Raw genomic sequence first — 12,210 nt, 5'->3', positions numbered from 1 at the left:
GTGAGTACCTTTTGTGTAACCCGTAGATCCGTAGTTAGGCTCCTCGACCGGTGAGGAGCTTCACCGCAGCGGCAGCGTGGACGCCGATGCCGCCGTGGATGCATCCTCGCGGACGCCAGTGCTCGGCGTGGTGGTGAAGAGGAGAGGTGGCGATACAGTGGAGCTGCAGAGGTGCCGGTGTAGACCTGCAGGGGCGACGGCGGTGGTTGGGGCACATCCCGTCGCTGGCAGCAGCTCTTTAGATCGGTATTAGGGTTTCTGTGTAGGTGGGTGTGGCGGCTCCGGTCAACCTCGTAGTCCGAGCCCTCACCCTCACCTTCCTTTTATGTGTGCTGTGCGACAGGGGCCCTCCAACCGAATTAGGGTTGGGCTCCCCCGATCAGAGAGCAGAGATAGGGCCGAATAGGCCGTTGGGCCTATCGGTGGAGATCAACTAACAGCATTTGCTCAGACAGGCTTGTCTGCAACATTCGTCACCCTCTGCCGTATCGTTCTGGGAGTTGTAAGGGAGCCCTCTCAGGTTGTCTAGGAGCACAAACGAGTCATCGTGTTCCGCCGTCAGGCCATCATCTGCCGTGCACCTCAGTGGAAGAGACCTCGAGCATCCGTCCACAAAGTATCCACGCTGCCACTCTGATGGTTTCGAAGGCTCGAATCCGTGGACGCAGCCACACGTGCCATTGCTCGTGCAAGCGCCGAAACGGCCGCAGAAGAAGGCGCTGGATTTGCAGTCGGAAGGGAAGGTCCAGCGGGCCACCCAGCAGCCAGCAAAACTCGACCAGCTCCGTAGGTTGACTTGCCCCAGATGGAGCTGCAAGTGCTCCGCGATGCCTGCGCCCGCCGCAGGACGGCTGTTCAGCAGCACCAGCGAGCTGCCGTTTCCTTCAGAAGACACCATCCATGCCGGGAAGGCCCCCCGGAGGACGTCGCAGCCGTCGGTGGTGAGCACGAACCCGTTCCTCCTGCGCTGGTCGACGCTGAGGCTGCTCTTGTGCCACGAGTTTATGTCCGTGAACGTCAGCGATACGTTGTTCCCGGTGTCCCCGTCGAGCCCGAGCCTCGCACCGGGGAGCAGCGCGTCGCCGGGGTAGTCGAAGCTCTGCCACAGGACCCGCGACGAGTTGGCCTGGTCCCTCACCACCAGGTTGCCGCTGTCGAGGAGGACCGCGACGGCGGATGCCGGCGCGGGGCCGTCTCCGGCGCCCGCCACGCTTGACCACCAGAGGTTAGTACCGTTCTCCGTGATGTACAGGCGGTCGCCGAAGAGCTGCAGCGCTGCGCTGGGAAGGTACTCGATTTTGACCCTGTCCCCGAACCAGAACCTCTTGGTGCCGGCGTTCCTCGGCATGTTCCGGATCTGCACGCCCAGGAAGTGGTATATGTCCGGCCCCGGGGAGAAGAACCCCAGCTCGAACACGCCGTTCCGGGAGACAAGAGTCTGGTTCCCGGAGATGCCCTCGCCGGGGAGGATGGTGTCTCTGGCGAAGGCAGCCGCGACGAGGAAGAAGAAGGTGGCCAACGGTGGCCGGGACAACAAGCAAACGCGCTTCACTGCCTCCATGGGCGAACTAGCAGTAGCAGCAATAGCAAGGAAACGAACTCGTGCACAAGTCCAAACACCATACAAGACGAGAGGACGGAGATTGACCGGCGATGCGTGTCAACCCGAGCTGGCATGGCTCCACCGAAATAAAGAGCTGCCGCTAGCTCTTGTTGACCCAGGCGTCGCTTCCGTGAGATTGTCACAGACCAGGCCCCAGGATACAGACCGCTGGATCACCACGGACCTGGCGTTGTTGGAGTTGCCCTCTGAGCTAAACGCCGCTATTTGTCGGGACGTGATGTTCCGACGCAGCGGTAGGCCGGGAGAGGAGATGCAGTGGTTTGGTATCGAAACCTGTTCGGCGGTTGGGCACCACCAGTTCATATGCCGTGTCAATTTGGGATCTACGATCAAAAGCAAAGTGCTAATAGCATTCAGAACGCACGCTGTGATCATCATTGTTTCTTTGTTATGGAGATAGGCATTGACCAAGCTGTTGGAATTTCGAAAGCCATGGCCTATGGGAGTTGCAAGTTGAGAAATACAGAGCGTAAAGGAGGCAGTGGAAGACTGGGAGTCTGGGACAAACCAGTCAAAACGTTGGAAGTGTAACAGCAAAATCAAAAGGTCCCATTTCCCTTGGCTTTGGCCTTTTTCTCGGTTGGGTCTGAGATAGACTCCACTTGTAAATTGCTTCCAGCAACCAAGCTCAATATCTCCGATTATTATGACACTAAATAAACTAACTATCAGCAATAAATGAATCTATCTTTGGACCTCTTCTAGCTAAACTAAACTTTAGCTTAGCTAACTACTAGTTGCGGTGTTTGGATCCTAACTAATAGGTGCATGGATAGTTGAACGTGGATACTAAAATAGTGATACCCTTGCTTTTATATCTTGCTCTTCTCACCGGTTATAAATGGCCATATGGCTCAAGGCCCATGGGCCAGCCGTTTTGACCCAGACCAGGCATGACACAGCCCGATGGCCGCCATTCTTGTGTTGGTGCGGCCCGATGGGAGGGGTGTGCCTCGGCTGCTCCCTCGGCACAGTTTGTCAGCTGGACATGGGCCTATTAGGGTTGCCCCGACACGGCCCGCTACAGCAGTATATAAGCCGATGTTACTCTCAAACCCTAGCACAACTCATGTACCGCAACCACTACTCTCTCTCTCTCTCTCTCTCTCTCTCTCTCTCTCAGCTGCTATGCTCTCACACTCCTGACCAAGAGCGGGCGGCGGTGCGACCCTCCCCAGTCACGTTTGAACGTGCAGTCGTGTGAACAGTAAAGAATTGGATTAAACTTTTAAACAATTTATTCGATTTTTCTCTATGTGTGAACTATGAAAAATAAATTTTCTATTTGATTTATGTTCTATGAATACTAGTTGGGCCAGCCCCACGTCTAATGGGCCATGCCTTAGCAGGCCCGTGTCATGTCGTGTCAGGCAGCCCGTTTGGCCATCTATATAGGCACTGCCACCTCTAGCTCTCCTATACCTCCCTCTCATCCTCCTCATTGTGCACTATGCTATGTTACTCAAGCTCGTTTGGAACCCTGCATCCATCGCCTCTACATATTGCTAGATTTGACCTCCACTGCTACAGTAGCTAGTGGATCTGGTGCGGCCAAGTAAGGTAGGGAGAGAGAGAGAGAGAGAGAGAGAGAGAGAGAGAGAGATGGCTTATTTGGGATAACTCCATCTCCGAGATCCAAGTTAGGTCTCTTTTTCTGGAGACTAAACTCGAGTGATTTGAATATTTGTATCTAGTCCAAACTATAAACCAAATGAATCACCTAGATGCCCTCAACATATCTCCAGCTCTAGTTCTGAGTTTTTTTAGAGTTTGAGGTCTCCCAAACAGGCCAAAGATCGGGGAGCACATGGCCTCAAGTCCACCACCCTGACCAGGGCATGTGCGCTGACCAACAAGCTCAGCTCGGTGTTCACCTTCGTCATGGAGGCGATGCTTAAGATGAAGATAGTGCAACTAGATATGCTTGTGTCATAGTCCTACTCGGTCGTACCTCCTACCCGGTCTGCAAGGTTCAACCACCCATTGTTCAGCCCGTCGTCCCATCTTGTTGAGTTTATCAGCACCAAGGACATGGAGATTGAGAGTGGCACGCACAATGCTCAACGCCCTCTGAAGACATCAATGCCCTAATTTTAGTTTCGGTGATTGATGAACAAGACTAAGTGACAACAATTCGATACTATGGAAAAAATAGTTGTATCTTTACCTGTTTTTACTTACTGCAGTCTTGGCTTTGCCTGTTGAGTGCAAGTTCAATTATATGATGACCAAGATTGCATGTTAGTATGTGCTTACTGATAAGTGATAGGTTTACTTTGTGCATGCATCTAACAACCTTACTCTTAGCGTGAACCTTGTAGAATGTTTAGTATGATAGCACTAAAGACTTGTTAGTGACATCTTTTTAGTCTTAGGTGCCACTGTGTAAGTGGTTAAGTAGTTTCTACGTAGGCTAAGGTTGTTATGCATTAAAGTTTAGAGCCGAATTCACTCCTTTTTTACCGTTCGGTCCTTTCGTTAGGAATATTTTCCCTCAACTACTTCAAGATCTTACATGTTGTACATTGATTTGCAAGGAATTGTAGAATGCTTGAACCTGGATATACTCTTCCTACCCCCTCCATTTTAATTTACATATCATATTAGATTTGACCTAAGTCAAACATTTATATCTTTGACCATAAATTTCAAAACAAATATATAGGATCATGACATAAGATTTATGTTTTTAGATTCACCATGAAAATGTTTTCATAATATATAATTCATAGGTTGTAAACCTATAAGAATTTTTTGAAATAGATGATCAAAGATAGTAATGTTTGACTTAGGACAACCTAACGTGACCGTAAAAAAGAACTGGGGCAGCAGTATCTTTGACAATGAGACCTGAACCTGTCCATTTGATGCTTGGGCATCTTTGACAAAGCGTTAGGGCACCTTCCATGTTACGGGTTTGCTTCTCAGTTTTTAATTGTTCTATCAAACATTAGTTGTAATCAAGGAACAAGGCAACATGTTTACAAGATATTATTATCTCATAATTTCAAACATATGTTCAAAATTAACTCCTATTTATTATATAACGGCTTCTTTAATTAACATTTGTCGTTTGCATCCTACTACCTCCGTCCACACAAAAAATGCAATTATCAGATTTCGAGGAGTCAAACGGTCTGAACTTTGACTAAATTTATATAAAAAAAGTACAAACATTTTTGATATGGTACAAAATAAGTACCATTAGATTAGTTATAGAATATATTTTTATAATAAACTTATTTAGAGACATAAATACTAATATTATTTACTATAAACTTGGTCAAACTTGACCTCACTTAACCGGCACGGATACCATACTTGCATTCTTTTGTGGACGGAGAGCGTATTCCATAACGCTACAAACCTGCCAAATTTAGTGTTTGATATTGGTTTAAAATATTTTTTTGTATTGATTTATTATCACTGTAATGAAAACAATAGTTGCAATATTTGTACATTTTCTTGCCAAAATTCATAAGTGCTCATAGATGAGCGCATCCAACATTGACACAATAAATGAAAATCATGGCAACATTCTTTTGGCAACACATAACATAGATGATATGACAACATTCTAACATAAATGAAAATGCAATAGATAGAAATTTAAACTAAAGGTTCAATGCAAACAATTCAAGTCTTCCATTATATTCTATTATTATTTCGGGCTGATGGTAAGCAGCAAGCCGAAGTGATAGCTAGGGCGGACCGCCACAAAGTTGTCCTGCTTGTCGTCGAAGCGCGTCACGCCGGGAATGGCGTCCACTCCGATCATCTGGATGCTGTCATGCATGAAGTCCCTCAGCTTGCAGATGAACCTGTCCGGCCTCTTACGCTCCACCGGCAAGTTGAGCCCCCTCAGCATCGGGGGTTCGCCACCGCGTCATAGGTCCACCCGCCGTCCTCGCCGCCCCGCAGCTCCAGCCAGGCGTCCACCCACCCGCCGTCGCCAACCCGGGGGCTGCCGGAGCGGGCCGTCCAGGTCGTCGTCCCAGCCCAGGTCACCGCCGAGCACGAAGCTCCTTTCATATTTACGTGGCTGGTGGACGACGTCGAAGTGCTCCAGGAAAGCGCTGGCCCGGGCACGCCGGTGCTCGTAGCCGATGGACGACGGACACGGGCTCGGGAGCCTGCACGTCACCGCGCGCAGGCGGGGCTGCTTCGTGTACACCCATGCTGAAAGCAGATCAGAAGGTATGTTCCCCGCAGGAGGAAACCGTGGCGGTGAGGAGCCGCCGAAGACGACGTAGTTGTTGTATTTGGGAAGAGCCACATATCCGGCATCCAACTTGCTCAACTGCAACCATAGTGCAAATGGTAAGATGAAAAAATTAAAAGGTTCCGCAAAGGTTATTCGTCGATAAAATTCTTGAAACAAATCAAGTGTACCACTTCAGAAAATCATGTTTTGAATGAAAAGACAAGGCTATAGATGCAGTTTAGTTGCTTATGATTACCACAAGACAGAACGAGGGAGGATTCGAGTTGTACAACTGTGATGAATAATTGTGATTTCCCTCTGGTAAGAACTTTTTGTAAGTTCTCCACCATGGAGCCTCTTGAAAGATGGTGTAAATATAGTCAGTGACCTCCTGCAGGTAGGGAGTGGAGCAAGCTTGCAAGCGCAAGCCAGGTACGCCCAAGAGGCCATGAGGGAGGAGATCGATTAAGAATTATGTGGTCGACGATTACCTGCAAGAAGATGACGTCCGGGTGGACTTTATCCTTCGGTAGACCGCGACACGCTCGCATGACCAGACGTTGTACGTCATGAACTTGATACTGCCGGACATGGCCGAGGACTTGGTCATATACACTGCTGCTTCGTCGCCTGTCAGGTACTGAATTCAGCAGCAGCCTAAAATAAAACTTACAATGGAATAATTCAGTTCATTGCAAGTTGCAACTGAAAGTCCAGAGCTGAACAAGAATAACGAAGAACAGAAATGACGAAAAAAGAGAAGTAGTACGAATGACAAAAAAAGAGAAGTAGTACGCACACGAACGAAACGCTGATCTAACCGGACACTCTGGGCCTGTTTGGATTGCACAGGATGGATTGTGCCTGGGCAAGTGAGGTCTCTTCCATCTTTCTTTCTTTTTCTTTTGTCTCTTTTTTTCTTTACCTTCTCGGTGAAACGATGCCATTTACGTTTTGTTCTTTTTCCTGTCTTCTGTTACTCAACATCGCTTATCACGGTGCCTTTGCTATGTTTAATTTCTATTTGTTCCATAATTATCTGCACGAATTGTTAATAAATAAAATATTTAAAATAATTACATTCTTATGCATATTATTTATACACAAAAATCATTGATTTATATTCTAGTATATTATTATGGTGTACATTATTCTAACAATATTAGTTGTATACATACAGGTTCAAAAATATTAGTTGTTTACATAAGAAAATATATTCTCTCTCCTTATTAAACTTCTCAGGCATAAGTATCCAACCAAATAGATCATCTATCTACTTGCCTCACGAGGCAAATTTTATTGAAATTCCAGACAACTCTCATATAACACTTTTTATCATGCAAGTAACCTAGGTCTCCAACGAAACAGGCCCACCGCCTCTTCTAACCTTCCGCCTCTGTAGAGAGCAGCTGCTACCCACGTCGCAAACGCATACAGTAGATTTCACGTATATCCCATATATATATGCTCCTCCAAGGCACGAACGAATGAATGTTCGCGAGTTACTAGTGCATTGGAGATAGAAAGAGGCGGATGACAGTGAATTAGCTACGAGTTCCAAGCTTCGTGGCTCGTTTCACCAGAGGATGTAGCGCCCCATACGGCCATACGCTAGGCCGCAGTAATTAGCATCCATTGGACACTGCGCACCAATTTACAACGAGTTGACCTCCATCGAGTCATACACGAGTACTACCCTTGGTTCTATGAATTAATTATCATTAAAGCTGCTGAAAAAAAGACCATAACACCTCGACTAAATGCCCCTAATCCTTATGTCCCTGCTGGCCCTGGCGCAATAATGAGGGGCAGCGTATGTCATTCTGTCACTCTAGTCACTTTTTAGTCATGGAGTTTCTATGCAACCAAACAGAGCCTTATTTGGATTGCAGCCCCTAAATTTAGTCCCTCCTAAATAGTTTAGTCCCATTTAGTCACTCCAAAGTTGTTAGAGAGTACTAAAGCCTATTTAGTCTTATTTAGTCATAGTGTTTAGGTAAAATGTGACTAAATAGGACTAAATAAGACTAGATTTAGGAGCTCCTAACTGACCCAAACACCCTCTTAGTCAAATTAGTTAAAGTTTAATAAAGTTTGGAAAAAAAATATAACTACCCTATATCTATGCCATCAAATAGATACTTAGACTTATGATAAATCTAATGGCACATATTTGATATCATAAATATTAGGGGATATTGCGTTTTGCCCCTATTTTGAACCTCAATTGTGATTTTACCCTCATTTTCTTCCACTTTGTGTTTTTACCCCTGCTTTTCTAAAACGAAGGTTTAGTTTACCCCTATTCCGTGAACAGCAGGTAACGGTGTTAAAAAAGTTGAAAGATGACGAGTTTGCCCTTCTGAATATTGCGTTTTTGCCCCCATTTCAAACCCCAATTGCGATTTTACCCTCACTTTCTTCTACTTTGTGTTTTTACCCCTGCTTTTCCAAAACGAAGGCTCCGTTTACCCCAATTCTTAACTCAGTTATCTACATCCGGATCAAAGCAATTAAAAATTAACAAAGCCCTATGAAAAGATAAACTTACCCCTTATCTCTCGGTCGTCTCTCTCAGGTCGTCCCTCTCAACGCTAGCAGGCAGCAGGCGGCTGGGTGCGACGGCGGAAGAGCAGCGTCGGGCCGTCAGGCGGGCGCGGCGAGCGGGCGCGTGCGGCTAGGCGGAGGAAGCGGCGCGGGCGCGCGCGGCTTAGCCTGACGTGGGCGCGTAGCCAGGCATGCGGCCCTGCTTGGCGCGGGTGCGCGTGGCTTGGCCGGCGTCGCGAGCGCGCGTCTCGTGAAAGCAGACGACCATGGAGATCTTGTCGGTGAGAGGCGATGGATCCCTGCTCACGAACATCTTGCATATGTTCTCGACCGTCACCTGCAAGCGCATGCGTTAGTTATTCGATTTATGGCTTCAAATAAACGCATTAGCATGCATCACTGTGCGCCGGAATATATAGCTAATTAAGGAGCATGCATGCGTACATTCTTGATCTCAGTGGCGGCGGAGATGGTGCCCTTTTCCGCCCATGACCGCAGCGCCGCCACGAGACGCGGCTGGACGACCTCGGCGATGGCCCGGAGCAAGCCGGGGCGGTTGATGGCGGCGAGGATGAACCCGCGTAGCCTAGCATGCTGGCTGCCCTCGACATTGACCACGCAGGAGAGGCCCACGAGCTCCGGTGCGGGCCCGCGGATGCCGAAGGTGCCGTCCTGGGAGGACTTGAGGACGAACTTGTTGGCCACCGGTGAGCAGACGAGGACGGGCGGCGAGCCAAAGAGGTGCGTCCGGTACACGCCCACATCGCCCGCGCGGCCCCCGGCGTAGTAGCGCCTCCTCCTGGCGTGGACGAAGCCGTCGGGGCGGCGCGCGAGCTTTGTAGTACCAGAGCAGCTAGAGGCTCTCACCCACAAATGGGAGGCCCATGTGGCCCGACGGGAGCCTCGCACGACGACGCCAACGCTTCAGAGCGAAGAAGGCGCAGCGGCAGACGTCGTTGTTGTGCCACACGGCGAGCGCGAGCAGCGGAACGACGCCAAGGAGAAGGCCGATCCACCACGCCCAGTCCACCACCGTCACCTGTGTGTGCATCGACATTAAGTGGACTCTATCACTCAGCACACTCCATGGTCGGCTGCTTTCACGAGACGCGTGCTCGCGACGCCGGCCAAGCCACGCGCGCCCGTGCCAAGCAGAGTCGCGTGCCTAGCGGTGCACCCACGTCAGGCTAAGCCACGCGCGCCCACGCCGCTTCCTCCGCCTGGCCATACGCGCCCGCTCGCCACGCCCGCCCGACGGCCTGACGCTGCTCTTCCGCCGCCACCGCTGCAGCACCCAGCCGCCCGCTGCCTGCTAGCGTTGAGAGGGACGACCCTGAGAGAGACGACCGAGAGATAAGGGGTAAGTTTATCTTTTCACAGGGCTTTTGTTAATTTTTAATTACTTTGATCCAAATGTGGATAACTGAGTTAAGAATTGGGGTAAACGGAGCCTTCGTTTTGGAAAAGTAGGGGTAAAAACATAAAGTGGAAGAAAGTGGGGGGTAAAATCACAATTGAGGTTTGAAATAGGGGCAAAAAAACGCAATATTCGGAAGGGCAAACCCGTCATCTTTCAACTTTTTTAACACCGTTACGTGCTGTTCACGGAGTAGGGGTAAACTGAACATTTGTTTTGGAAAAGCAGGGGCAAAACACAAAGTGAAAGAAAATGGGGGTAAAATCACAATTGGGGTTTAAAATAGGGGCAAGAACGCAATAGCCCCTAAATATTAATATCTTTAATAAACTTAACCAAATTAAAAATATTAATATTTTATATATATATTTAGTCAAAGTTAAAAGCGTTTGACTCATCGTGAAACAAGAATAACACGTATTTTAGGACGCATGGAGTGATTACTGTAGCTTTCATGGTTTCTTGAGGAGACTACCGATAAATGTCATAGTCCACGATTTAAAACCTCAAAGGAAATATATATTTGCTATTTGGTACACACGTGGTAGCAAAATTGAAAGTTAGGGCTGTGGGATGTAACACCTTTTAGGGCGTCTCAATAGTTTCCAAATAGCTAGTCTAGAAAGAATTCTATTGGCTATCAAGGAGATAGAGCAAATAGCTAGCGACTCCCATATAGCTAGTCTAGCACGATCTTCCAGAAACAACTCTTTCACAGCTTACATAACTCTTTACTATAGTGTCTTTTTTTTATTATTTCTGAGCTCATCTAGCCAGCTATTTGAAAGTTGCCATCGAGGATGCCCTTGTAGTCTGATGATACTACTCATATTCCATTATGATAACAGAATCTTCAAAGTTGAAAAATAAGCAAGGAATATTTTATCTTACTATTACTAATTAGAGGCCACAACGAAGACACCACGTTAACTCTCACCAGACACGCTAGGAAAAAAGATAAATTCTAGAAATTCTCAAAATAATCAGAGACATCTAGCTTTGATTTGGCAAAATCTAATCATCATCTCCGATAATAGCCATTGGATCTATTGTAATTTATAAAAAAAATTATCCACCTCTGCCATTATGGAAAAATACATAAAGTAACATCCTAATTTTGCATATAAATTACCCACCTCTGCCATTACGAAAGATAATTCAAAATAACCCCCTAAATTTGTATATAATTTTCCCACACTTGTCATTATGAAAATTAATTCAAATAACCCTCTAAATTTATATCCAAATTACCCATGTTGTCATTATGAAACATAATTCATAATAACCCTCTCACATTGCATCTAAATTACAAACTTCTACAACTATAAAATTAAATAATCACAATGCTATGTTTGACCATGTATATACGAGACATATATATTTCTATATTACAAACTTCTACATATAATTCTATGATATAACAAACTCAACAAGTTCAGTGCAAGTGAAGGGTCGAGATGGTGACTAGAGGGGGGGTGAATAGTCTTTTCTAAAACTTAATTGCGTCGGCTAACCGATACAAATGCAGAATTTAAACTAACGGTCTAGCCAAGACTACATCCCACTATATATGTTCACTAGCACCTTGCAAAGATAACAATTATGCAACAAAGGTGCCGGGCTAGCTAGAGCTCTCCTAAACAATTCTAGGAGCAAGGTCACACAAACCTATACCACTAGTACTTTAAACAACAAGGGAGCTCCTACACATGCTAGTAAGCAAAAGCACAAAGCTAACTAAGCTCACTAGCAATGCTCAATAACAAGGCAACCAATGCCTAATTAGAGAGCGCAAATACTTAGTTACACAAACTAAGCAATGCGACTAACAAGGTTACTAAAACCAAATTAGCCACGCAAGGGAGCTACTTCTATGCTACACAAGCAAGAAGGTAATTAGCAAGCTACACAAGCTATCTAATTACAAGAGCAACTACACAAGCTTAATATGTATAAAAGTAATTGCAAGCTTGTGTAATGGGGATGCAAACCAACGAGAAGAACAAAGTTGACACGATGATTTTTCTCCCGAGGTTCACGTGTTTGCCAACACGCTAGTCCCCGTTGTGTCGACCGCTCATTTGGTGGTTCGGCGGCTAATTAGCATCACCCGCTAAGCCCGCACGTCGGGCGCCGCAAGAACCTACCCCTTGAGTGAGGGTAGCTCAATGACACGCTTTACTAGAGTTGCTCTTCGCGACTCCCGCGGGGCGAGCACAATGCCCCTCACAAGCACTTCTCCGGAGCGCCGTACAAGCTTCTTGCGCGCTTCGACGGAGACCACCACCAAGCCGTCTAGGAGGTGGCAACCTCCAAGAGTAACAAGCACCACCGACTTGCAACTCGATCACCTAGTGCCACTCGATGCAACCTCACGATGCAATCGCACTAGAATCGCTCACTCACACAATCGAATGA

The 12,210-nt window shown here is 47.1% G+C and overlaps 2 protein-coding genes across 2 annotated transcripts; both read right to left on the bottom strand.

Moving 5' to 3' along the window:
- Positions 1-433: 433 nt before the first annotated feature.
- On the bottom strand, positions 434-1,724 carry LOC136548970 (S-locus-specific glycoprotein S13-like). Its single transcript, XM_066540311.1, has one exon. The coding sequence runs from the start codon at positions 1,559-1,561 to the stop codon at positions 434-436; it is 1,128 nt and encodes a 375-aa protein (XP_066396408.1). The 5' UTR covers positions 1,562-1,724.
- A 3,475-nt stretch (positions 1,725-5,199) lies between these two features.
- On the bottom strand, positions 5,200-6,520 carry LOC136548969 (uncharacterized). The gene is made up of 4 exons (XM_066540309.1): positions 6,320-6,520; positions 6,084-6,219; positions 5,582-5,924; positions 5,200-5,497 (listed from the first exon to the last, which is right to left on the bottom strand). Exons 1-4 carry the CDS (start codon positions 6,436-6,438, stop codon positions 5,286-5,288), a joined length of 810 nt encoding a protein of 269 aa, XP_066396406.1. The 5' UTR covers positions 6,439-6,520; the 3' UTR covers positions 5,200-5,285.
- Positions 6,521-12,210: the final 5,690 nt, after the last annotated feature.

This window comes from Miscanthus floridulus, chromosome 4 (assembly GCF_019320115.1).
Source record: "Miscanthus floridulus cultivar M001 chromosome 4, ASM1932011v1, whole genome shotgun sequence".
NCBI classification, from domain to species: Eukaryota; Viridiplantae; Streptophyta; class Magnoliopsida; order Poales; family Poaceae; genus Miscanthus; species Miscanthus floridulus.
Note: the sequence above shows the minus strand (reverse complement) of the source record. Positions and strands in the feature narration are given on the sequence as shown.